Below are 26,945 nucleotides of genomic sequence, written 5' to 3'. Positions count from 1 at the left end.
CTCCCCTTTTCACGTCAGTCACAGTCCGTCTCTTTCCCTCTCGTCGACACATGACGCTGTGCTCGTGCTCCGAGCTGACCCTCGCCTAACCAAACTCCACAGGAATGAAATCACCTGCGCTAATCTGCTGCCCAGATAAAAGCCAGACAGCAGACTGCATGGAGTGGGCCTTATCTCATTACGCACCACATGAAACAGCTCGCCAAACAGAAATGCAGCAGCCACATACACAGACATGCTACACGTGTAAATAAACATACGAACGCAAGCACATGCAAACACAAAGGAGAGAGCGCACATTATAAAAACCCATAAAAGATAAAGAGCGTGATTTGTAATGGTAGATAATTTTATCTCAGCCATAAAATACAAAAAGCCAGACACTGAGTGCTGCTATCATATCAAATCTCCTACAGTTAATGTATCACATAAAACATTATCTGCGCTCAGAAATTATCTTTTATAAACCATTTAGGAAACTGAATGTTGACGTTAACGCGGAGTGGCTCTTATCGCTCGGTGGCTTTTAGTTTGGCAGCTGCCATCAATGGATTCTTTATTTGCTCAAACAAAGCTGAGGAGTTTTGTCACACATTCAGGTTGAAATCAAAACTTGAGATTAATATTTTTATCAATGGTTATTTTCCTTGGCACCGGCCGAGACGCACCAAAACAATAGTAAGGCACACTTGAGTCAAGCCGGAGTGGCGTCGAGCGAACCACTTGAAAGGCTGAACGCTCCTGAGTGGATTATTTTTTCTGATAATTTCCTAATTACTGTGTGCCAACGTACAAAAGCTTTTTGTTTCACTTAGCAGTAGCTCTGTGTCAGAGGTTGATGTCATTCCAGGTAATGCAAATAAAAAGGTTACAGACTGAACTTAAGTCACACTCATTAAAGTTCATACGTTGTTTTAACCGTTATCATCAAATGCTGTGTCTCAAATCAGATCCTTCTGTACATAGACTCATTATTTTGAGTGCGTATGTGCATTCATACTGAGAAGATTGGCCAAATGCAGAACACCATGAGTACAGGGAACTAAAAGTGTGGACCTTGGGGTGCTATTCATCCTCTATGATAGCCTACGTAGCAGAAAGGGCTGGACCACAAACACTTGTAAAATGGCGGCCAAGGAGGAGACTATAGCTGTGTCTCAATTTAGGGGCTGCAGCCTTTGAAGGACGCAGCCATCGCGGTCTACGTTGGCCATGTCCTTTGAAGACCGCATCACCAAACCCAATGGTCTCCGAAACGGGACGGTCTGGTCTGCGGAGGATTTCCTGGTTGCACTACCAGTTGTTTTCGCCCAACCCACTGGCGTTCCTATTCCTGTTAGCATCACGTACCTTAGTCTGTTATTTGAACAAAACTTCTTGTGTTTAATAACATTTGTATTCGAGCTATTCGAGTGACTTGAAACCCAGCATTTACATTTGGTGTGTCAGACGCCATAATTAAAACAACACAATTATCACCAGCTCCCAGTGCACCTTGGGATAGGCTGGGCCACGAAGGATTCATCCATTGCATCCTCCAAATTCTGGGAAAGAAGGCTGCATTTGAAGGAGCCTTGGAAATGAGTAAGCCTTGGTTGCGCCGATGTGACGCAATCGGTCTTCAAACGCAGCCTTTGAAGGCTGCAGCCCCTGAATTGAGACACAGCCTCTGTCAGTGAACATGGAAGCATTGTTAACACTTAGGCTACAGACTTTCAGATCAGGGCTGCACATAATGACTATCAAATAATCTGTTTAATTTTTAGCCATGCTAGCAGCGTGGCTTCAGGGATGGTAATGTCAGTGTGTCAGTCGGTTGGTCCAACATTTTGGTCCTTGGTATCATCAAGTGACATCATCATGTCAAGGGTTTAATTTGTCTAATGCTTTATGACCAAATATCTCCAAAATTAACGATATTCCCATCAGCCTCACATCAGCACTTTGTGTTTTTAGAACTCCTGGGAAGTCCTCATTGGCCCCTCCCACTGCCGCATACGTCACACGTACTTTTCTGCATTAACCATGCCCACTTCAAATTTCTGACCAATCACACAATGGTTCTTGGACACCACACAAGAAAAACGTTATGCCCAGATGATGTGTCGAGAACAAGCTGCAAGAACTCCCAAACCAGGGCTGCAAGAATAGAATGACGTCATTCTTTTCTTGCAGCCCTGCGAGAGAGAGCAAATTTCTCTGTTCTTGTGGAGTATGTAAAGGCCAGAATCTTATAGTATCATCAGAGTATCATAAATGTTTGTTTGCCACAGAGCTTATTTCTGGCAATAATCCAATCTCCAATGGAAAAATCCCATTGGATTTTTGTTGACGGAACCAAGGCGACACTAACTTCCACGTCAGCCTGCAAAAAAACGGCATTCCTGCAGCACTCTATGATAGTTTTAACCAGAGAGCACTGACAAGTTTATTTTGGATTCATAAATATTGGATGGATGGTCATCAAAAATAACTGCTTAAACCGGTCTTTTGTCTTTCTTTTTCATCCAAATATTAATAGCGGTCTCAAAGATCAACTATGATTCAGGCTATAAAGGAGTTCTAGAGTTACTGAAACCAACTGAAACCTCCTGCTGGACGTAAAAAATGTGTTTAGTTAAAAAATAAAAGGGACAAAAAGGCAGAAGAAAAATGACAAATAAACTGAGCAAACAGGACAACGACATAAAACCAAAGCAAAACTGAGAAATAACAAGAAATGGAAACAAGCTATGTGAAACTGAACGCGCATGGCTGCAGTTAAACATCAAAAATATTTTTACACCGCCGAGGCCGAACCAAAGACAGGAGCTCAATAGCTGCTCCGGAGGGACGCTGCCTGTAACAGAGCGCCCAGCTGCCAGCTATTGACCCCCGCACACCAGATGCATCACGTATTCTCTAAAGAAAAGCAAAAAGTACAAGTGAAGCAGACACCCTTTGCATGTGTGTGTGTGATTGTGGGTGTGTGTCCACCCCTTTTCTCTTCATCCCTAAACTCACAGCCACCAAATCTCAGCCTCCGGGGACAGCTGTCGGATTGACTTCCAAAACTGGACAGTCACTCTGCAACTCCACCCCCCACCGCCACCACCGCCGCCACCACACACACTCACATTAGCATCAGCCCTCAGATCTGGTGAGTGTAATCTGCTTAGTTTATGCCTGACTCACAGTCATCCATCAATTACTGAGACAGAGGGAAAGACTATTGACACTGTGTGCAAACACCATTGTCTCGCTGCAGCGTCACAGCACCTCTCAGACACTTAAATGGTTCACAAAATGAGCGGGGGGAAGAGAGAAAAAGGAGGAAAGCGGAGACGAAAAACGAGACGAACATGAGAGAAATATGATACAGAAATGGAAGAGATTCGTTCTGTCTGCACGCTGTACAGTCTGATTCCTTTAAAAAGATGAATGGGAGGGAAATGATGCATAAGATGATGGATTGAGTGACAGATTGGGACGGGATCAGTTTCACTGTATTGATCCGCTGCACACTGTACAGGGATCAGAGGTCACAGAAACCTTAGAAAGCCTCTGGGAGAAGCTTAAAGCAACGTAACCATAGAAATGTCACTTAGAGCTACTGGGTCGTGCTGCCGAGCTCCTCAGAGGGTCAATGGTCTTTAAATGGTTTTCACTTATCTGGATATCCTCGGTCCCACTGGGGAGGAAGTGCTGGGAAACATATATGCACAGGAAGGCATTCGGGCAGGCAGGATTTCATTAGAGCTAATTTTGGATCATTTTATGTACAAATTGAGACTAAACACAGAGAAACGCTGCACAATCACAGCCTCTTACAGCTGCTTTACATACCCTAATAACTTGGCTGCACTGCCCCCTAGTGGACGAATATCTGTGACATTTCCACCAGCTTCTCAGCCCGCCTTGAGCTGACCACAAGCTTGACAAGGGCTGATTATTTAAAAGCACTGTAAAGGACTCTAATGGAGCTGTAATGTCGCTGAAGTTTGCTTTGATTATGGAGTCGAGTCCATTTAATTGTTCCCCCTCGTCCACTCATCATGTCATGTCGACTTCTGGCAGGTGCCCATCTGGAGGCTCTTAGGGCGATTATGTAACCAAGCCTACCCTAACTACATAATGTGGATTACAGTAAGGTAAGGGCCCTTCATATTCTCAACAACCTGTATTGGATTAACCGGTCAGCTGCTGGTCTCCAGCTCATTACCCTCACTTGACCCACCTCAGGTTCTCAGTATGTTTCAGAGAATCAGAGAGGTAAAAAGGGAATATCTCTTGACTCTTCCGCCTCTGTGTTAATGGTGTTGATGAGTCTTGAGTCTGTGCTTAAGTCAAATTCTGTCCAGAGGTTAATAGTCCAGGTGCAATGTTACATGGTGGAGGTTTTTTTGTACACAATCTTCCATAAGCCAGTGTCACCGTGTGTCTTAGCTGGTCTTTGTAATCATGTGTAGTTGCCATTTTTGCATTTGCATGGTTCACTTCTGACACATATACTATCATACTTTTTGTTTTTTTTCTTCATAGTAATCTTATTTTGTGTTTTATATTGTTGTTTTAGGGCTATACTTTTTTTTCTGTATTTTTGTTATACGTTGTCTGTAACTTTATGTTGCTGCCCTAACCCATCTCAAAAGTTTTTTCTGGTTAAAGAAATAAATGAAATAAATTTCAACATTGTGGGGACACATATGAAACAGGGCGTTTGGGGTGCTCTGCCAGAAAACTTTGAGCGTCACACACTTAATTTCCTGCACTCTGGTGACATTTTATGCACCAATTCATAGCGTAAATATCGTCTTCTCTGATTCATATTTTTTATATATTTGCAGTTTTACTAACCTGATATTGTCATTCTGTTTTTTGATCATGTAAATATTGCGATTATTTCAGTCTTCTCTATATATGACATCATACTTATGTCTGTCCATCCTGAGAGTGAGTTCTCTCCTCTTTTACGCTTCCCTTTTATTCTTTGACTTTAGGGCTGGGTATTTGTTCTCGATACCTTTAAGTTATTAACCAAGCAGGGGCGTCATAGTGGGGGGAAATGTGGGACTGATAACCCAGGGCACAATGTGAGGGGGGCCCTCAAAAAGCCTGGAATGAAATGTTTGGTTTGTTTGCAAATTTGTATTTCTTAATATTAGTGCCATAAATAAATTAAGAAAAGGCTGAATAAATTCAAGTTCAAGTTCAAAGAACGAACTTTGAATAAAAAGAAATAGTGAGAGATCTCTGAGGCCCCTTTCCCCCCTTGAAGGCGCAAAATGGTTCAGTCCACCCCTGCACTAGGATTCATCTCTAAACTGAGCTGGAGCTGAGTGAGTGACGGCTTATGCTGCTCATATCTTTCCCCAAAAAAGGGAAATCAGGATTCCTAGAAAGAGAGAAAAGAAAGAAAGCGGGGAAAGGGAAAGCAGCAAACTGACTTAGAAAAACAACCAATCAACCCAAGCTATCTCCCTTTCTTTATTTAATGCGACATGTGATGGGCCTACTGCCGAAGCAGCTACAACACAGTCTGTGGTGTGGTGAATTTGTGCACAGTGTATTTGACGGAGTTGATGGTTCAGTGTGCTGAGATGTCACTAAAACGTTGGAATGTATGGCTATACTACACATCTGTAGTAGAAAAAAAGGTAACAGATAAAGTACTCTGTTGTAACAGTATCACTTTAAGGATACTGGTATTTTTTTAAACAATACCCAACCCTGTTTGACCTTCAGATTTATGTTATGACCCTTTAGCTTGGAAACTACTGGACAAGTCTACCTAAGCTACAGCAGTAATATGCTACTCACACATCAGTATTAACAATCTAATATTTTATATAATATCAGTCAGAGGGGCTATTTTTTCTGCACAATGAGTACTTTTATTTTGAAACTTTAAATCTATTTATCATTTAACTTTCAAGAGAAACTTTAGTATTTTTCAACCTTGACCCTATTTTCCCATGTTTGTGTGTTGAAGTGACTAATGGTAACAGCAATATTTGAAATAAGTGTTGAGTGAGAGGGTTGCGAACGGCAGCTTCAAAAAGGCTGCAATCTAATCCTTCAGGGCAATTTATGTCCACTAAATGTGTTTATTTTTGCCACTGAAAGGCTCAGATTGTTTGTATAAGTGTCTGACAATGTTATGGAAAGGATCCCTACAGAGAAATAAAATGTTTTTCTTTAACTTTCCCTTGATCTGGTCTGTTTGTTGTTGTTTTTCTACAACAGCTCAACACCTGTGAGGCTTCAGAGCGAGACTTCTATTTGAACAAGACTTGGTTTGTCACAGTAACAAACTGACCAAATATCAATCTGAGCCTGTCAGTGGCAAAAACAAGCACTTTTAGTGGACGCACATTTACGGTGCCCAGATGCCCCGACTGGTTGCATTGCACCCCGTCGGCTGCAGTGCCCTCTCTAAATACTGAACCAATGTCAAAAATTGTTGCTCCCAGTAATAAATAAGACACAAAAGCATCGGAAAAAACTTAGCCGTAGATTTCAGGGGGGAAACAGGGGTCACGTCACTCTCAATATTTAGAACATTTGCATTTATCCATCCATCAATTTTGAACCGCTTATCCGGGGCTGGGTCGCGGGGGCTGTGCAAAGTACTATGGACATCTGCCCAGCAACGCTTTCCAGCTCTTCCTGGGGGACCCCAAGGCGTACCCAGGCCAGATGAGATATGTAATCCCTCCAGGGTGTTCTGGGTCTGCCCCGGGGCCTCCTACCAGTGGGACATGCCTGAAACACCTCCTGCCCAGGAGGCATCCTGATCAGATGTGCGAACCACCTCAACTGACCCCTTTCGGCGCGGAGGACCAGTGGCTCTACTCCGAGCTCCCTCCACATGTCCGAGCTGCATTTATCTTCCCCAATAAAAACATGAAGGTAGCCGAGGACTTTTATTTTGACAAAATTGAATTATTTCAAATTTATTTTCATTTAACTTGATTTTTTTTATTATTTTATTTTGACAAAATTATATGCTATTTACACAAAAATTGATGCAGAAAATGACCAAATTTGTGCAAAAAAATTAACCAGAATGCAGAAAATTGAGTGTTTGATGCTCAAAATTATCTGGCGGACGACCTCCAGACACCTTGTTTCATATTTGTTCCCCCATATGTTGAAACAAAATCTACGCCCTTGTAAAACATGTTTAACATTGAAAAATACCAAAGTTTCCCTTTAATACTTCTGGACTAGGTAGGATATTAAATGCGGGACTTTTTAATGTAATTAAGTGACGTCACGTTTTGGTACTGGTACTTTTATTCCTTCTACCAGTGAGATTTTGATCTGTAAGATTAAAATTAAACAGCTGTGGTTCATACACGTGCTTTTTCACAACTTAATACCCACCCGGAGACACACACCTGGTTCCCAGACCCGTCTCAGGTAAGGAGCCGCTGGTGCGGGCCAAACACACACATGAAATCCTGGGAGTCAGCACCACAAACCTACTGCTGATGTCAGGAACTATTATACACACTCTCACATACCCACCCACACACACACACACACACACAAACTCAGCACGCAGTCTATCTCATCATATCACTTTTATCTCCACAGGTGGCAAATTTAGCCCTCTGGCTCACTGTCAGCATGTCTACAATAAACAAATCAACACAGACGCTCACAGAGACTAAAAGAGCTATCCTGTCATGTCGGGTAAAAAAAAAAAAAAGTCTACCACAGCTTTATGAATTCGCCTTCTGGCTTTCTTTCTATCGCCCCATCCATCTAGAGCCGCCCCTCTAAACGTGGCCTAACACATCCTGTCAGCAGCTCCACAGGTGAGCCAGTCTCGACTCACGACAGCGTCTCACACCACAGAGTGCCAATACTCGTCTATCTCTCTCTGATTCCATCACCTGCTTCTTCTTTGTAATCTTTCACACTGTGTCGCCATCCGTTCCTTCCTGTCCTTCCTCATCTGATCACATGGATGCACCCACCGGGGCGCTGCTGGGATTTCCTCGCTTTCGGGCAAAAATGTGACACCACGCAGGCCCCGTCGCCTCACGGCTCTGCCCTTCCCTTTCCCTCACCCTACACCACCCTTGTCCAAGCTTTGGGGTCCTCTTGCAAGTAACCCCACCTTCTGGTCATCCTTCAGCCGGCTCGGCGCAGTCCGCTGGTTCCTGGCCACGCCAAGGTACACCAGTCAGAATGTAATTTTCTGCAAGATTACACATGATAATGACTCGCTTTGGAGGGTCGCCATAAACGATGACTTCCAATTATAGATGCATAACTATCGATCTGTCAACAGAAGCAGGGAGGGTGAGGAGAGACGGGCTGTAGGGATGTACAGTAATGTTGTGTTTACTGACATCTTTCTTGACGCCACACACACACACGCACGCACGCACACACACACACACACACACACACACACACACACACAAAGACAGTGGACGCTGCTGCAGACAAACTGAATAGCTGAATAATTGCAACTTACAAAGTCTCACAAAGGCTGAAAAGCAAGTATCGATGGGAGCCAATAAAAAGCCTGAGAGATGAGTTCACCTGGGAGCAGAGTAGACCTTCACCTGGTCACACACACATACACACACACACACACACACATTGTGCGCACCTCTGTTTCCATTCAAACACCACACTGGACTGTTTCTAAGCAGACGGGAACAAAAACACACTGGTCCATTTGCTGCAATTAAAAGAAACCAGCGCCTACTTCGTCCCTTTCGCTCGTCTTACAGCTTTCGCTCAGCACTTACTGTCAGTTTCATCCACTGGCTGGACGGCTGGTCCTCCGCTCTACAGCTGCAGTCAGTCAGTCAGTCAGTCTCAAGGACAAACGCTCCAGCTCTCCTCGCCTCCGGTCTCTGTAGCTCAGCGATGCAGCAGCGCACACACACTCTCCCAACACACACACACACTCACAAACACACACACATTCCCCCCCTTCTCCCTCTTCCTCTTCCTCTCAGCGTCTCACTCTGATCCAGTGCTGAGTTTACCTACCTACCTGCCTTGCTCGCTGGCTCGCAGGGGAGTCCTGAGAGAGTGTGTCAGACAGAAAGTGTGTCTAAGAGAAGAGGGGAGGTGTGTGGGGGGGGCAGCCAGCGTTCCCTTATATGCAGAGAGGGAGGTGGTGAGTAGAGGGGAGGATAGAGGACACACAGCGCTCTTGTATTCCCATAGATACAGAGGAGGGATTTCTATTGCAGCCTCGCAAAGATGGGAGAGAGGGAGAGGAAAGAGGGAGGTGGAGGGGGGGCAGAGAGAGCATCATGTTTCAGCGATGTTGAGTCAGCATGTGAATGTGATGCATGTGTTGATAGAGTTGGAAATATTTAGAGGGCATGTGTTCCTATGGGCAGTTAAGGGGCCGCGAGTGTGTTTGGACCAGGAAGTTCTGCTGGTTTGTGTTTAATAAGTAGAAATCATGGTTGTAGTGAGACGTTCAAGTGTTGACTCACAGTGATGAATCAGATTTACTATCTCTGGACCATAAATATATTTCAACAGGTTTGATTTTACAACACCGGCCGCTTGTCGAACCTCGGATTCAGAAGGAGCATTGCTAATTCTGTCTTGGCCGTGGAACAGCGGACCAGCTCTTTACCCTTGTGGGGCTGCTGGAAGGGTCGTGAGAGTTCGCCCATCCAGTCTACATGTGTTTTGTGGACTTGGAGAAGAGTCTTGTGGGGGGTACTGCGGGACTACAGGTTACTGGGGTCACTGCTACGAGCCATCCAATCCCTGTATGACCAAAGTGAGAGCTGCGTCCGTATATTCGGCGTACAGTCAAACACGTTCTCAGTGGGTATTGGCCTTCACCAGGGTTGTCCCTTGTCACCGATCCTGTTTGTGATTTTCATGGACAGGATCTCGAGGTGCAGCTAGGAGAAGGAAGGGGTCCAGCTTGGGGACCTCAGAATTGCATCTATGCTTTTCGCAGATGATGTGGTTCTGTTGGCTTCATCACACCGTGACCTCCAGCAGGCACTGGGGCGGTTTGAGTGTGAAGCGGTCGGGATAAGAGTCAGCACCTCCAAATCTGAGGTTGTGGTTCTCTGCTGGAGACCAGTGGATTGGCCCCTCCAGGTTTGGAGAGAGTTACTGCCTCAAGAGAAGGAGTTCAAGTATCTCCGGGTCTTGTTCACAGGTGAGGGTAGAACGTGAGATGGATCGGGCGATGCGCCTGACCGTAATGCTGAAGAGGGAGCTGAGCCAGAAGGCAAAGCTTTACCTCACCAATGGTCATGGGCTCTGGGTAGTGACCGAGAGAATGAGATCGCGGATACAAGCGGCTGACATGAGTTTCCTTCCGTGGGTGTCTGGGCTCAGCTTTAGAGATAGCATAAGGAGCTCGGACATATGGAGGGAGATCGAAGTAGAGACGATGTTCCCTCGCGTCAAAAGGGTTCAGTTGAGGTGGTTCGCACATCTGATCAGGATGCCTCCCGGGCGCCTCCCGTTCAAAGTGCTCCGGGCACGTCCCACTGGTAGGAGGCACCAGGGCAGACCCAGAACACACTGGAGGGATTACATGTCTCATCATTGCTCCACCTGCTGCTCCCGTGACCCGGCCCCGGATGGATGAAAATGGATGGACAGATTTTACAGTGGCATTTCAGTTTGATAAGTAACAACTGACTGTGAAAAAGTAATTTCAAGCAATAACTAAGGCCTCCGTCAACAGCTGTAGGAAGCTGAGTCCTTTTGAAAATGTAACAGACATGGGTCAAAATATTGGCATTGCTGATACAATGGCTTGTTTGACATCATGTGACTATAATGACGCGGAAAAATCACATGGAGGGCAAGAAGAATCCAAATGGTGTGAATTCAAAAATAGAGGAAAGTGACGTCATATAGGGTTGGATGAACCTGCAGGCAGCAGGTTTCATCAGAAAACTGAAACTCATGTTGGTGAGATACTTCTTGACCCCAGAGACTATCTCAAAATATAAGAGATCGAGCTCTCAGTGATGGAGGAACTGTGAAGAAGATCATGCTGTAAAGTATTAAATACATATTGGTTAAAGTGTTTACGCTGATGGAAGAGATTAAAAAACTGCTGTGATTACGAGCACAGCATATCATTTTGGGTCCAGCGACTCTTTGTCAAGATGAAAAATACCTATTCAGAACTTTGAGAATCACAGCATTGAAACAGATAAGCAAAGGGTGGAAAAAAAACACTAACCCCCAGATTAAATAAAATGGAAAAGTATGATTCAACAAGTAAAGTTCATGGAGACAGTGACTCACAAAATAGGGAAAAGGGAAGATGTGTTTGAGAAAAGGTGGCTTATAGCACTGGACTGTAACTATACTGTCATTGCATTAAATTAATGTGTACAGTGTATGAAATATTACAACTTATTATCTTCTACGATTAGTTAGCCCACATCTCTTCAACTGCTTTTTTTCCTCTCTGTTGATATTATACTGTGACTATACTGGTTGTTTATATCTTTAATATTTTATGTTTTGTATTCGTATTTTTGTATTTTGCCTTGTGTTTACACGATCGTCGCCTCAAATGACCTCATCCTCCAGACCTCTTAACGTTACTAACGCTATACAGCGAACAGATGAAAGAGTTCAGTGGACTGTAACTATTTTGTGTGCAGTAAGGGCTGTTTTTGGCCAAGTGAGTGAATGTGCTTGAATTTAACGGTCTAACTGTACATGGATGCACCACGGTCAGGCTAACGTTACTTGCTAACGTTAGCTAACTTTAGCTACTATTAATATAGCCAACTACTGGGTCAACTGTTCTAAAAGGTCTAATGGAACGCTGTTAAAAATCTGGGTCATGGCCAAAAGCACAGAGAAGTTGTTGCAGTAAATTGTAATTGCATCCAACTTGAGGCGTATTTAACTCAAACGCTTTAACGGTAACGTTTAACGTTTAGTTGACTCCGCTCCTCTAGAATGAAAACAGGTTTTCATCGACACCTGCCAGTTTCTCAATGAGTTTTTTTTTTTCTTTTCTATTTCTCCCCTTTACATCCTCCTATTTTCAGGACTTTAAGTTGCCTTTATGTTTTCCCAATTTGATTAACTCGAACAGCCATAAACCGCAAGAATCAGGCAACTGTTAGCTCAGTGGGTAGAGCTGGCAGCCCATGTACAAAGGCAATGTTTTTGCTGCAGTCGCCGCAGATTCGATTTCAGACCATGGCCCTTTGCTGTGTGTCATCTCCTCTCCCTTTCTCCCCCTTTCACACTTTATCTGTCCTGTCCAGTAAAGACCAAAAGCCAGAAAAAACACTGTAAGAATGATAGGCATTTGTGCAGTGTTGGTAGTCTTTGCCTCCAGTTGCCTCCAGCTGTATTGGCATAAACGTTAGCCAATACAAAGTAAGACAAGGGGAAATCGTTGGCCCATCCAACGATTTGGCTCATAAATTATGAGAGAGTAATCCAACATTATTCATTACGCATTAACATTCATTATTTTGAGATATTTAAACTTAGTGATAGTTTTATGACTCCAACTCATGACTTCAGTTCTCCAGCGTCAATGGCTTTTTGGGATGTACTGAGCATATGAATGGATAAATGGGACTTGGATTATACTGCACGAGCTGCGTGAGAGTTTGTAAACGGATGTTTTGATATAGTTTTGCTGTTGTTAAACATGGACCCCAATGGCTTCTATTCATCATGAATTTTCTCAGTTTTTAGATTCTTCAGTCACTGAGGAAGCGTTTAAGAAAAACACATTTATCTTCACAAATACAATGTAACACAGGGTGAGTAACTGATATGCAAATCGTAATGTTGGGGGTGAAGTATTCCTTTAAGGGTTGCTTTTTTTAAAATGCACACATGGGAGATAATCTAATTATCCTTTGTTTTTGACTCTCAAAATGTTATATTAATATTGGCTTCAAAACTCCAGCCTGGATCAGGCTCCAGTCAAAATGAATAATGAAATGAAATGAACTTGGGGGTGAGACCGGCCTCACAGGACAACAACTACCACAGAGTTTCGGCAGTCTCTGAGTTTAATACTTGTTTCTGTCACTGATATCTCACACTTCTCTGAACAGGCCTAGAGGGGCACAAGACCATAAATCTGGTGTTCCGTGGTTACAACAACAGAGCAGAGGAAACAAATATCGTTACAGTACAACTTCCTGCACATTTTTAATTCATAATTTGTTTTTCTAGACTTTAATCTCTCTACCTGCACTTAGAATAATTTCAAATCTGTTTTCAGGATAATCTATGGTTGCAGGTAAGCTATATTACTCACCAGTCTAAATAAACACAAGAAACAATATCACAGTGAAGTCAATGACAATGGGGCTAAAACTAATACAACAATGGAATTAAAGTAGCACTTCCTCTACTATTTTGAGTTAAAGGCCCTGCAAAGTCTTACAGGTGTTTTCACGTCAGGCTGATCAAGTGAAAACACATGTAAAACAACGGTATGTAGGACCTTTACGTGTGTATAATGACAGAAATATTCCTTCATTTTTTAACTTATGAAGACATTGAAAAGAGAGAAATTATTAATTCTCTTCCGCTGGAATTTGGAGATGCTAAAATGCTTGTAGTCTGACAATCAGTCATGTTTCCATATACTGTATTTCAAGTCTGAGTACGGTTATGTTCGCCTAAATGCGGCACAAACATGTCGGTTTCACGTTCCTAAACTGAGTAAAATACAACTTTCAAGCTAGTCGTATGCAAGACTTTAGCTCACGTGTCTGAATGTGTTTCTTCCTAAACATCAGCAGACCCCGCAGAAGCCACAGCTGCAGCATGCATACATAGTGGTGCTAAATAAAGGGAAAATTGTGGGTTTGATTTTTATCTTTCTTTGTGTTTTTGGGTAGATAAAAACATTCTGCTGACATGACGTCTTCCATTAAATGAACAATAAAACAGATGGGAAACGATCCACATATTCCGACACACATCCAGTACAGTGTACCCTTCATTACCCTAAAAAGGAACCTAAAATGAATCTTGAGGTACGGCCTTTTTGTGCGATATCAGACCAAAACCATTTATCGTTAATTCACTAACCAACACAGCTGACTGAGAACAAGCCACACTGTCGTCATTGGCTCAGTATATGGTCATCACTACCCCAGTTTTCCGGCCAGTGACGATGGCAGCTGAGGTAACGGGGCTGAGGCAGCATGCCAGCTTAACACACTAACAACGAGGCATCAATGTAGTTTATTTTCTCCAACATGGAGCTTCTTGAGAGGACACGTCTGCAACAAGTCTTTCCTCCTGCTCAGTTTTATTCACCTTCACGTCACTCTCTCGCTGTGGATATCCCAGGCTTCTTGCAGTTTCCCCAATATGGGAAAGTTTCTCTTTCATCACAGACTCTGTTGCTAGGCAAAGCCTCATTCCTTCCCTTCTTATGAGTCACATGTCTGGATTATTCTGGGCCGTTTTTTATCGTTCATCACCCTGAGCAGCATTTTTATCTTCCTCGCTCCTTGTAGCTCTCGAGGCATCTTGTCCCAGCCGGTGTCAGGTTCAGGATCCACAAACCAGGTGTTCAGTTGAAACCTAGACCTGTGCCTTTAGGTCTCTGCGTGGCCCGGATGGGCTCAGTGATGCCCCTGCCCTCTGGACCCAGGCCCATGCCCGGGCTCCAGCCCATGGTCTGTAACATGCGGCTCCCCATGTTCGTGTCAGGGATGGGAGGCGCATTCTCACCGACCACTCCTGAAAGAAGAGGGCACAAGTTAGAATAGAGGGAGATTTTAACGGCTTGTGTCTAAAGCCCCATTTTCACCGAGCAGTACGGTTCAGTTCAGTTTGGTGCGCATTTTTTCTGTTTCCACTGTGAAAAGTTGTGGATGGTACCAATGGAACCGTTCCACACTGTCCCCATTTTTGGTCCCCCCTCTGTTGGGGTACCTAGCACACAGATCTGGTAAAAGGTGGAGCTGTGAACACTGCAGTCTGTTGATTGGTCAATAGAGGACGGTCACTCTGCTCAGGGCTGAGTTGTGGCTGGTTTTGAAAGTTATGTAACCACTGTCCATACCGTGGAGAGTTTTATTAGTAAAAAAAAGTAAACAAAAATTGCGCTGCCAGTGAACAATAGCACAAACCATAAGGAAACGTTTCTGCTAAAGAGAAAAATTATCTTACCTTATATACCAACTTTGTTCTGACCTCACTCCCTCTTAGCTTTCTTTGTTTACTTTCCTCACTTCTGTTTCAGAGGGATTGCATTCACTGACGGGCTCTGCCTTCACCATCACTGATTCAACACAATGAATCAGGAGGAAAAAAAGCCTACTACTGAGTGCCAACTGTGTGGGACACACCGCAACAACTCAGACGACGGAGGCTCACTGACAGCCGACCGACGCCTTGATGTGTCAGGGCCTTAATGTTGACACTACCTCTAACAATGTCTCACAAAGATTTTTTTTCCTGAGAGCAATCAACTCTTTTGTCCTCAGGATGTCATTTTAGGATGTTAGGAGGAGCAAGAGATTTCATGTCTCCATCCTAAGTGCTTTTGAGACACTTAATAGCAAATAAAGCACTCTGGCTGCACTCCTTGCACTTCCCTTGCACACTTACACATTTGCACTCTTGTATATGGGTAGTTTACTTGGTATGAATTTCCATTTACCAGCTCTAGCTCTGTGTTTTAGTGTGTCGTCTTTGTATTCTGTCTTTATGTTTCCCTTCAGGTGCAATGAAGTTAACCTTGAACCTTGGGCGTAAGGAACTTGCGATGAGCATGTTTTTAATGTTAATAGATAAATAAATAATGAAAATAAGAAGTCAGCTGCTCATCTGTCTACAGTCTGGTACTGCCTCTGTATATAAAATCATGTATAATGATTATATGATATAAGAATTTTTCTCTCGTGACACCATCACTCCATTAAAACTGTTCAGTTCCTCTGATACATCTGAGAATAACAGTAAAGTAATCACCACAGTCCTGAATCAAATACATCCAGTGAGTAAGAGTACACCCAAGTCTGCCTCAAACAGACATTGGCCATTTTGTCATCGACCTTCCTCGAGGTTCACGGTCCAGTCACAGATGCCGACCTATTGCCCTTTTTAATCCAATCTTGATTTGTAAGATGCACAGGGTGAAGCCGCACGCTCATTTACACACATGCCGGTTGAGTCCCATGTGGGTTCGAGCCAAAGTGTCAGGACGTGAGTTTGGCAGGCCTTCGCTGCCACCCTTCTGTGAGGTCAGCACCTGCTGTTCCTGAGCACCGCACCAGTGTCTGGAGCAAATATTAAATGTCTTGATATTTGCAACGCATCACTAATTGTGTCACTTTGGACAAAAAAAAATTAACACATGAAATTTACATGAAAATGTAGGCGGATACCAATTCTCTCCTGGACCCTATCAAAGGAGTGCTACTGATTGGATACACATGCTGCTAGTTGGGCAGTCTCTGGTTCTCTGCTAGCCATTTCAAACAGGAAACCACATGGTGGCATGCTCATAAACTCTGCTATTTCATCTTAACAATCCATCAAAATCTATTTCTCAAAACATCTGACGCAGGAAGTGGGCGGGGTCATTGAATTATGTTTCATTTTAGAACTACTTCACAGAGTTTGACAGCTTGGTCCAAGTCTCGTGAGTCAGTAACATTGTGTTAGACTAGTTCATTTTGGTTAATTTTGCTTTCGATAGCCAGGCACCCACTAACAAATAACTAAAAGCAAACACAAAAAGACATGAAATACAAGAGGCCTTTCCTTTTAGACTGCCATTCTATTGACTCAGTGAGTTTTAGCGCCACATTTCAAAGCACTATCCATTTAGAGGTGTTGAAATTTTAATGTTTTGTGCTGTAAATGTCTTGCCTTTTATTGTATTTTATATTGGCTTTGCTGACAGACAGCCGGCTAGCCATGTTAACATGCGGAAACGTTGTGCCTGTTGCCCACTCTCTGTTTTCCACTGTTCAGCAAACATTAGCACTGACTGCACGGCACTGCGCACCACATGGGTTGGTTGAGAGCTAGCTTAAGGTGCTGCACATTCAGCGATTACCACTGGTAATGCCATCCCAGTGGCAGGACAGTGTTGCTGCAAAAAGATGGTGGCCATCCTTTGGTCTGCCCCCAGGTAGCCCCGGTGAGTAAGCTGCTTAATTTTGAGGTGCAAACCCCTCAAGCATTGTTAACTATGTGAGCACCATGAACTGTGCAGACACTGCTAACAGAGCTAACTGTGACTTTAACAATGCTAAAGGGGGTTTGTGGCTCAGTGCTCACAGGGGTGACCTAGGGGGAGACCAGAGGGTGGGCACAGTGTTTCTTCATCATCATCAAATGTGAGGCACCGCTAACTAGCTCCCACCAGACCCTTTTTGTGCGCAATGCAGTCAACTTAAGAGCATCAAACTTAACCTATACACCAACATACAAAACCAATCATCTGGTGGAAATGCGCCGTAACAGTATTAGGCTTTGCTACCACGTCCTTCCTCCTCCAAAAGCATCAGCTGGCCCAGAGGTAAAGAGAGTGTTTTGGAGGAGGGGGGTGATGCACAAGTGTTACTGGCTAAGAGCTAATCCAGTATCTCTGCTCTGACAGCATGACTAGCCAGCTGACTCTTGTCCAACAAAGCTTAGGAGGAAAGGGGGTTAAGAGCTAAAGCACAGTTTAATAATCAGAAAGGAGGAGAGAGGGAGCAATATGAAGGATGAGGGACTCCCATCTCTCTATTAATTCTTTTAAAAATGCGTAGTGTGGCCGTCATTTTTTTCATCCCGGTCCCTTGTGTTTACATCAGTGTATGTGCGAGACAGAAGGCAATGAGGAAAGCAGGCTGGTGAACATACTGAGCTCAACCAAGAGGGGGAGGAAAACAAGCGAGAAAGTGAGAGCCAAAAATACAATAAAAGGGGCAGTTGGCAAAAAGTGCCAGATGGTGTGTTAGGTGTAGCTAGGGTTGCATCCAATACCTGAGGGGGCGGTGGAACCGAGGGGGGCTGCCTTTCGCCTCCGCTTGACATCCCCTGTACATAGAGAGCCGAGGTGCCCGCTGGTCTGTCTGCAAAACCAGCCAGGCGAGACAAAAATATGGGAGCATTAGTTTGATCTCAAATAACACAGTGGATAGTATTCTTTTTCATTTGAAAAATACCTAAAGGTTGTGAAACCAGTGGGGAGTTATGTCGATGAGACTGCAGCAGAGACAAAAGCAGGTACTAAAGGAAATGAGTCGGAGTTCTGGTCATAAATCATCCGTGTTTTAAGTTAAACTGTTGTTCTCACCTGCTGGCTGTTTTCACTGAACAGCTTCTCCGATGCCCTCTGTCTGACCGCGGGTCCCAATGCAACTGAAGTGGCAGTGAGGCAAAGAGGAGGAAAAACTTAAGTTAATGTTCAAGCTGTTAGTAAGCAATACTTGGAATAACACAACACTACTGTGTTTAACACCTACCTATATTCAGTCCCTCCAGGATTTCACTGGCTTTTTTGAGGATTGTTGCGTCCTAGCAAGCCTGATATCACGACAGCTTTACTAAAAAAATTATGGTGCATGTTTCGATGTTTTTGGGTGTTTTTATGTGATGACATTGTAGGAGCAGGTGAAAATTGCAAAAATAGCTTTTTGTATAATTAATTAAAGATCAGTGGCAAGTTGCTCCAAGGAAAATAAAATGGCATTGTTCTGAATTTGTGATTTATACTACACTACAGGGCTGCCCCCTGATAGTTGACCAAACGTTAGTCGACCAAAAAGGTCATGTGTATGGCCCCTAATTTCCAGGGCTGGTACCTGCGGTTATTCCACAGGCTAGTTAATAACATGTCGGGCAGGAAATCCAAAGTGTGGGATCATTTTGAGAAGGTGAAGGACGAACCCAAGGTGATATGTAAACTCATCTTCATTGGTCGACTACAAACATGACGTATCATCTGAAACATGGAAGTAGCTACATGCCCATTAGCCCACAGCGTCATTAACAGGCGGCTCGCTCAGTGTGTGACGTGCACTTGTAGATAAAATATAGGCCTATATTAATGAAGGTTCATTAGTACGGTTTTGTATTTCTCTGTAATGTAGCACAGTGTTAACAATGTTACTGATACTATTCTTTCTCACACCTTCAACTCAAACCATTGTGTTGCCCCGCCAAAAATATATCATTTAATAATTAGGAGGAGCTGTCTACAAATTCTTTTTTTTCTTTAGCAGCACTTTGTGAGTCACAAGGTGGATAATTAATCTGTCGATTCGTTCAGAGCTGATCAAATCAGATCGATGAAGAGGAGCAGCTGCTGCAGAGGCAAGTTCGACCCAGTAGAATGAACAGTTAAGTTCAATGCTTCCAACATTCTGCTGCTCCATCTTTGCCAATATTGTGCACTGCACTTCGACAGTGTGGTGCTATAAATGACCTAACGATGTATTTATTTCAACAGTGCTTCTAATGAATGTTACAGCTCCAAAACTGCAAAATCTATTTGTGGCAATAAACTACAAGGATTGGTCAAAATTTCAGAAAAGTTGCCGTGACTGGACAAAATTGCCAAGTCTTGCAGAATTCACAGGGATTGGTTGACTTAACATTGTTACAATTGCAAAATCCTGGAGGGACTTCTATACTGGGTCCTTACAACAGATCAAAATCTAAACTTTCATTTGAGAGGGATAAAATTGAAGTAAAGGAACACGGCTCACCTGTCCATGTTCTCTCCTTGAGCCTGAGCTAAACCAAGGCCTGTTGGAGATATAATAGTGTCATTAAGGCCCTCAAATTCCCATCAAGGCAGCAGAAACCAGACTGCTATTAATCACAGAGTCTTGCCTTAAGTGAACTGTTGGCCCTTGTCCATCACAGAAACTTTAACAGAAACCCAAGAACCTTTTTAGACATTAACTTGGAAACATTACTTGCATTTAGATTGCAGGAATTTACAATTTAATACTTTAAATTGACTTGGGACAAATGTGGAATGGTAACATGAAAATGACGAAATTTATCTATGATCCAGTTCACTTTGCTTTTATATTATTTTTAGTACTTATTTAAGGACATGTTATTGTGTTGTTGTTTATGCTGTCTGCAAAGCAAATGTGTATACTAGACAATTAAATCTGAACTGACTTTAGAAGAAAACTGAGACTCGCAGGTGGCACCTTTTCTCAGTTTCAACCACTTTACTTCTACAACACCTTTCATAAAATAAAAATGCAACTTAAATAGTTAAAGAAATCAACAGCATTTTAAATGGATGAAGACTCACTCGTGGGAGTCCTGGGTTTGTCTGCCCAGTCTGTCACTGAAGCCTTGGCTGGAGTTGCCCTGCAGCCCCGCCTGAGACGCCTGCTGGTTTCCATGGAGACGACTCAGCCGGGCCTGGAACCCTGACAAAAACAGGGCCGGTTCGTCAGCGATAAAACTCAGGGCATGATTATAGAAATGATAAGAGTAGTTTGATCATTCTACCATTTAAGAGCAGCAGTCCTTTGATATATCAGTGAGCAAAATAAATGCATTATGCCTACTGCTACACTATAAGGGGACCACTGAGGATGGACTGCATTCTTTGGGATATTTATGTGACAATTAATCTGGTTTGTATAAATCATTTTTTCTATTTAGCACTGCTAGCTAAAGCAGCTAAAGATAGGAGATTTTATTCTCTGTATTCACTACTCAACAACACTCTCCTGCCATGCTGCTGAACATTGCCTTGATTTGTGTTTGCCTCCTACTGGTCATGAGTGAGACTGCAACAACACTGTCAAATGCGTGTGACTGTACATTACAACTGACATCCAAACCCTTATCTTTTTTCAAAATATGTTACCAGTCAAACATTAGAGTGCTTTTTTTTCCTGAGTGTACCGTCTGTGTGTTTCCAGCCTACCTCTCTGTGCCCCAGGGCTCATGAGTGGGAAGGATCCAGTGAGGATGCTATTGAAAACAGGGTCAGCAAGGTCCAGCTCCTCTGACCCTGTCTCTCTCTCCCACCAAGGAACCACTCCTGCTATCCCACACGCACCTCCGGGCCCTGAACCGGAGCCTGGCTCCCCTTCATAGAACCAGTCGCTCTGCTCGTCGTCAGCTGGAGGAAGACAAGAGGGCAGAGGCAGGAAATGTGACCCTTGGTTCATGAGCAACACTGCAGGTGTTTTCACTGTATAATTCTACATTTTTTTGTGCTTGCAAAAGATGCTACGGTGAGGAAACTTTCTGTCTGGTTAATAATTTTGTCACAACATCAGTGTTACTGATGACACCGGACGTTTCGCAAGAAAGGATATTCGTAGATGACGCTCAGTATTTGTAGAGTGCTTATTTGGATCTTTAGATCTTCCCCTTACTTTGAACAAAACGGTATTGGAGCAGTTGGTGTGGCAGCACCTGCTTTTATCTTTAATAAACTTGCAAGTGTTTTTTTTCTTTTGGGCTGCACTTGGACTCGGCAGCAGCTCCCTCCTCCTCTTAATCTCCCTCTTCTCTCCCTGTGTGCGCTCACTGCCTGAGGATGACCGCTTCCTCCTCTATCATCCACTTGGCCTCTTCAACATTCGGGCCACAGTAACCCTGGTAGCACAGGACCATAAATGTCGCCCTGCGCATAAGGTCCCTGTTTGCTTCTGGCACAGTTCTGTGCTGCAACTCTGCTGCTGTGCGGAGCAGACACTTTCAGTTGATAATTGCAGCATCCGCCATCCAGCTAAGTAGGCTATTGATAACACACTTAGTATTTTACAAATTACAGTTTTGCAGAGATAGTAACAGAGCTGAATATCTGTGTAAGAGGGAAAGCCAGCAGGATGGGACGGGTGTGACATGTTTAATACGTTATGTATGCGACCCACCAGCAGCAGATTTAAACAGCAGCTTGTAGCAGTTAGCAGCTAACTCAATTCACAGAAGAACAGCAAACGAAAATGTCCACATATTGGGAAAACAATGAAGTCTGGAAGCTCCTTACCCCCTGGACAGAGGATGAAATAAGGACATAAGAGATATTTTTGGGTGGGCTTTTTTGCCTTTATTTGATAGGACAGCAATGGCATGAAGGGGGGGATAACATGCAGCAAGGGGCTGCATGTTGAAATCGAGCCCAAGGACACAGCCTTTGTACACGGGACGCCTGTTCTACCAGTTGAGCTAGTGGGGGCCTCGAGGGATGGTAAATTACTGTTGTTGTTATGGCATTGCTATTGTTTAGAAATTGCTGCCCATTGCAAGTGTTATATGTCACATCAGAGGCTGACGCTGTTGTCAAAAGGCCCCCCTTTTTTTTGCTCCCCAAATGCCAGCATGCTATCTAAAAATCTTTGGGTTTGTTTGGTTTCCTTTAAAATAGCAAAGCCAGTGTAATAAACGGTCTTTGTTGCAGTCCTACTGCGGGATCTCTGTGTAAAAAGGACTAAAGAGACGCACTCAAACAGAACCCACCGGTAATTTAACTTTTAAATTATGTCTCCAAAGGTTTGACAACAGCCAATTTTTCTGTGACATGTATTCATATTTCATCAAACGCAGAAAATACTTAACCAACATAGGGTATGCCTGATGTGTACGCGTCTTTTGAGCTCGACCAATACTTTAAACATATACAAGTACCTTGACGCCCCTCATCATTGGTGTAGAGGCCTCCATCACTGCTGTTACTGACGCTGCTGGTCTCACTGAAAAAGGAGCGTAGAAAATGGGGGGAAATAATTAACTTAACCTGCAAGAAGGATGTCAATAACAAGTCAATTATCGTCTACTAAAAGGACAACTAGCTAGCTCTCACGCACCATGGGGCAGTACTTAAGTTTGTTATACTAGCACCAATAAGCTGCATGTGTTTTGGTATCAATATCAAAATTCTACGTTTGATACCTCATAAATATGTTTTTCTACCAACCCTTTCTTACATTTATCAACATATGCCAATCTTTTTAAATGTTGCATGTCGTCTAAACACAAACAGAAAGACATCTTCCTATAAAACCCTTCTCGGTTACTGGCAAAATGTTAATTCCAATCAGGAACCTTCTGATCAGTAAGTAAACAAGATGATGAGACTGACTAAAAACTATATAAAAACTCTATGCCAGCTTTTGATATCTGACTGTTACTGACACTTGTTGGAGCAACAGACACATTTTTGTCACATAGTGTTGATGTTTTGTACCCAGCCTAACACAGACCAGTTCTTCCTCACCTGTTGGCCCACAATGTCACAGTATACAGAGGCATAGATAGAGCAGTTGCAACTTCTGGAAACAGAGGGCATCAAAAAACAAAAGTCAAAACACTAACCACCTGTCACTCATGTCCTCATCCGAGCCCTTCTGCTCCTCCAACTCCATCTTGTCCTTGGACCCTTCCGTTGGAGAACAGATGGGGTCCTCACTCTCCACCACCACACCTTCATCTGCAGCCTCCATTCCCAGCCTGTGGGGAGCCAGCTTCCTCTTCTTCACCCTGTTCTTCCCTCCTCCTGTTCCTATCAGTCCACCTCCACACAGCTCCATGGCCCCCCTGACATCACTTGCACCCAGTCTGTGCGGCCTGCCGCCAAGGCGGGCTTTGGGGACAGGTGGGGGCCCTAGCATGGTGGAGGAGGGGGGCTCTGGCTCTGCAGGTGGGTCTACAGCCATACGTTTGACCTTACGTCTCCGTCTAAGGCTGCGGGTTCCCTCTGCGGACCCCAGGACACCCAAGTCGTCCGGCCAAAGCGGCCGCTTGCTACGTCCAGCATCAGCTGTTAGAAGGCTGCGCCGTTTGGGGCCAAGTTGTTCATCCGAGTCGCTGTTGTCGCGGGCATGGCTGTTGGCAGCAGAGACTCCCCCTGTGCTGGCACGATAGTCCTGTAACACACGTCATGGTGAATATCAGACAGTGATTCTGATGCTTAATTAAGAAACAAACTTGAGGATGTTGATAAGTCCAACGCCTCATCTGAGTGAGGCTAAATTTAGGCCACATCTCCACCAGTACATTTTTATTTTAAAATGGTATTTTCAGACAAAAATGATCTCCACACACACAAGTGTTTTCACAACACTTCAGAAATGATTTCCATCCATACTAACATGCCATGACTATTCACGTACACTGGGCTTGTGTGTGCCAGTGTAAACAGGAAGCAGATTCTCTACTCTGTGGTTGTATACTTTGTTAAAGAAAAAAGGAGATGGCGTAATGTAAAACCAGAGATTTCTTTGCTTGGATCGACAACGAGGTGGAACTGTAACTGAAAGTAATACGAGTATAAGGCGGTAAAGGTGGCAGAAAACAGATCAGAAGTCCTTGCAAAGCAAATGCAGTGACATATCAGAGTTGTTTTTCCATCGCCGGCGGACGCCATGGCAATGAGAAAGGAGCAACGTTGTCCACACAAGAAGTATGAAATCACAAAAGGTACGCAGACCGAGCTATAATATTTTGACTTGACACATTATGACGGATAAGACCCTATCTGGAAGCAAACATGGGGGTCTTGTCGTTGTTTTCAAAAGTCTCTGTTTCCAGCCATCCAGACTACAAAACTACCCGGAGTTGTCACACTAAGACATGGCCTGCAGCGTTTTAAATAATCCAAAATGCCGGCGTAGTGTGGACACTAGCTCTAAACGTAGCAATAGTTATGTAGCCTAAGGGGCCGTACACATGCCACGTCTTTAACCGCCTGGAAAACACAAGGTCAGGCACTGGGTGCTACTCTTGTGCCTTTTTTGTGCCAGCTTTCAAGAGTGCAGCAGCAGGTTGTGTCTGAGGTTGCTAAGCAACTGTAACAAGCACTGTATCATAGCCTGTTTACCTGAAATCCTGAGTGCAGAGCTGATCTTCTTCCAGGAGCTGTTTATAAGTGTGTAGGCCTATCGTCTGTGGGACAGATGTAAAGCTCTGGGTAGCCCTGCACTAACATGATCAACTTTTCCATATTTATCACAGACTGATATTTACGGAGGAAGGGAAAGATATCTGTCGGCTGTGTTTGGTTGTTCCTAGTCACATGACATGTAGTGTACGCTGCTGCATTCCAAAAGCTGAACTCGGTTTTACTGTTTACCAGGATCAGGGATGAAAGTAGTACAGAGAAAGATTTTCCTTGTGACACATCTATATAGTCAGGTTCCATCAGGAGCACTCTGCTAAAGAACAGGGTGAGCAAGAAAACAAAATTTCTGGATGTGTTTTTTCCCTCGAGGACATTTCAGTTTTTTCACAAGGCTGTCACAGGAACTGAAAGGTCCTGGGTGATGAATTGTCTTTATAACCACTGACTCATTGCCCTCCATCCACCCACCTTGTGTTCCTCCACACTGGACTCTGAGCCCTCACTGAGGTGACCGGTCTCCCAAGGCGGGTGTGGGTTGTCAGAGCGCCGTTTCCTGCCCCTCCGCTTCCGAGCCTGCCTCTTCAGCAGACAGCCCACGGCCAGGGCATGGTCCCCTCCATCACCAAAACCACCACGGGCAGCTTGCTCAGAGCTCTCCTCCAGTGCTGACACCAGGTCATGGACCAGCTCGTCCATCGTCCGGCGAAAGTGCCTGGGGTGGAGGAGAAGAGAGGACATTACTTAAGACATTTTGTCACATGTAGAGACACTTCCAAGTGTGTAAGTATGCAGCTTGTATTTTATTGGGGCTATAAGCAGTGTGTGCAGGACAGTTATGGGTGATGCTGGAATAATTATTGGCATAGCAGGCCGTAAAAAAAATCTGTGTGTGTGTGTGTGTGTGAGTGTGTGTGTGTGTGTAGGGATGATTTGCAAACTGCCACTGGGGAAGGAAGTATGAGACTATCACTGTCAATGAATCCTAGCATGATAACGTTAATTAGCTTCACTGTTGAGAAGGCTAACTGACAAGGCTAACGGTCGAAAGGGCAGCTGTGGAACTCACAATAGCATGTTAGCTAATTCTTCGCATTTTATCCATTACTCATCTCTTGTCGTCGAGTAAAGTTTTATTAAACAACCCATGAGTTCACTGCGTAATACTTACGTTAATAAAACTTCAGAAGTCTGGTTTAAAAAGCCTGATATGTAGTTTGCAAACTCCTCTGGAATTAGCACTGATATTACTCTTTTTTAAGCTAGCTGTTTTGGTTGTTATCAGCTTCCTGAGCTAACGTTTTCTTGCTAGTTAGCTAGCTAAGTTAACTACACTAACCTCCAACTGCCACTAAAGATAATTAGCCAACGTTAACTACCGTTAAAAACGCAGACTCACAGCTTTAAATTGCGGTAATTGTAACGACTGTCGTTGGAAAAAAAAAACGACGAAGAACCCCTTCGATATTCACACGAGCGTTGCTGCTAGCTAGCCAGTTAGCATAGCTAGCTTTAGCTCCCCTAGCTGTCTGATTTCACGAGAGTTGAGTGGACGTGAACAATATGTTACGTCTCAGTGATTTCAAACACCACCTACCAGCCGGTTCCCGCTTTGCCGATGGTTTTTAGATTACCTGCACGGAACATTAAAGCCTCCAAATGCCGGATACCTTTAGCCAGAAAGTACGGACAAACATTTACACACCACAGACAACATCCTGACACAAAAGCTAACGATCAGCTAGCTGGATCAATATGCGACAAGAGGACACCGTGAAAGCAGCAGGAGGTATTATGCTGCCTTCAAGGACTGCAGGATTTATTTTGTTTGTTTGTTTGTTTGTTTGTCAGATTAATTAACACAATTTCACCTAACCTAAATCAAAACAATGACGAAACTGTATTTGTCACATTTTGTTTTTTTGTCACATATCCTGTGTGACTCTGGATAAATAAATAGTGATTTTTATATGGAAATGTAATATATTCACTCAAGAAGGAGAATTGTCCTGTTTTGCTTAATTAACATGATAATCATTTCAGAATTCTGAAAAGTTTTGTTTGAAATATATTTGTGTTTTTTTTCTGAGTTAATTAGATTATTATCTCAGAAATCTGAAAAAAGGTTCTATGATAAAAGTTTTATCCAAAAAAAAAAAAA

General features: G+C 43.7%; 2 protein-coding genes across 3 annotated transcripts in view; both read right to left on the bottom strand.

Moving 5' to 3' along the window:
- LOC126399034 (estrogen-related receptor gamma-like) overlaps positions 1–9,030 on the bottom strand; it is a 49,540-nt gene extending 40,510 nt beyond the window's left edge. Inside the window, exon 1 of the mRNA XM_050058760.1 lies at positions 8,754–9,030. The gene's annotated coding sequence lies outside the window, so the exon portion shown is untranslated. The remainder of the gene's footprint in view (positions 1–8,753) is intronic.
- Positions 9,031–12,986: 3,956 nt separating this feature from the next.
- Positions 12,987–26,568, bottom strand: gpatch2 (G patch domain containing 2). 2 transcript variants are annotated; one of them, XM_050058279.1, is made up of 10 exons: positions 26,382–26,568; positions 25,256–25,499; positions 23,263–23,813; positions 22,576–22,640; positions 20,864–21,061; positions 20,237–20,357; positions 19,671–19,710; positions 18,257–18,321; positions 17,944–18,032; positions 12,987–14,697 (listed from the first exon to the last, which is right to left on the bottom strand). In XM_050058279.1, exons 1-10 carry the CDS (start codon positions 26,429–26,431, stop codon positions 14,528–14,530), a joined length of 1,593 nt encoding a protein of 530 aa, XP_049914236.1. In that variant the 5' UTR covers positions 26,432–26,568; the 3' UTR covers positions 12,987–14,527. The 2 variants fall into 2 exon arrangements, with proteins under 2 accessions (XP_049914236.1, XP_049914237.1); XM_050058280.1 differs by having other exon boundaries at positions 23,266–23,813; positions 26,382–26,567.
- Positions 26,569–26,945: the final 377 nt, after the last annotated feature.

The sequence above is a fragment of the Epinephelus moara genome, chromosome 12, assembly GCF_006386435.1.
Source record: "Epinephelus moara isolate mb chromosome 12, YSFRI_EMoa_1.0, whole genome shotgun sequence".
Taxonomy (NCBI): Eukaryota; Metazoa; Chordata; class Actinopteri; order Perciformes; family Serranidae; genus Epinephelus; species Epinephelus moara.
The sequence above is the reverse complement of the archived record's forward strand: the minus strand, read 5'-3'. Positions and strand labels throughout refer to the sequence as shown.

Coding starts and splice junctions, on each gene's coding strand:
- gpatch2 (XM_050058279.1), bottom strand. CDS start 26,431: ATGTTCCGTGCAGGTAATCTAAAAACCATCGGCAAAGCGGGAACCGGC. Junction 23,814..25,255: donor CCAGTGTGGAGGAACACAAG/GTGGGTGGATGG, acceptor CGTGTGTTACAG/GACTATCGTGCCAGCACAGG. Junction 19,711..20,236: donor CAAACCCAGGACTCCCACGA/GTGAGTCTTCAT, acceptor TATCTCCAACAG/GCCTTGGTTTAGCTCAGGCT.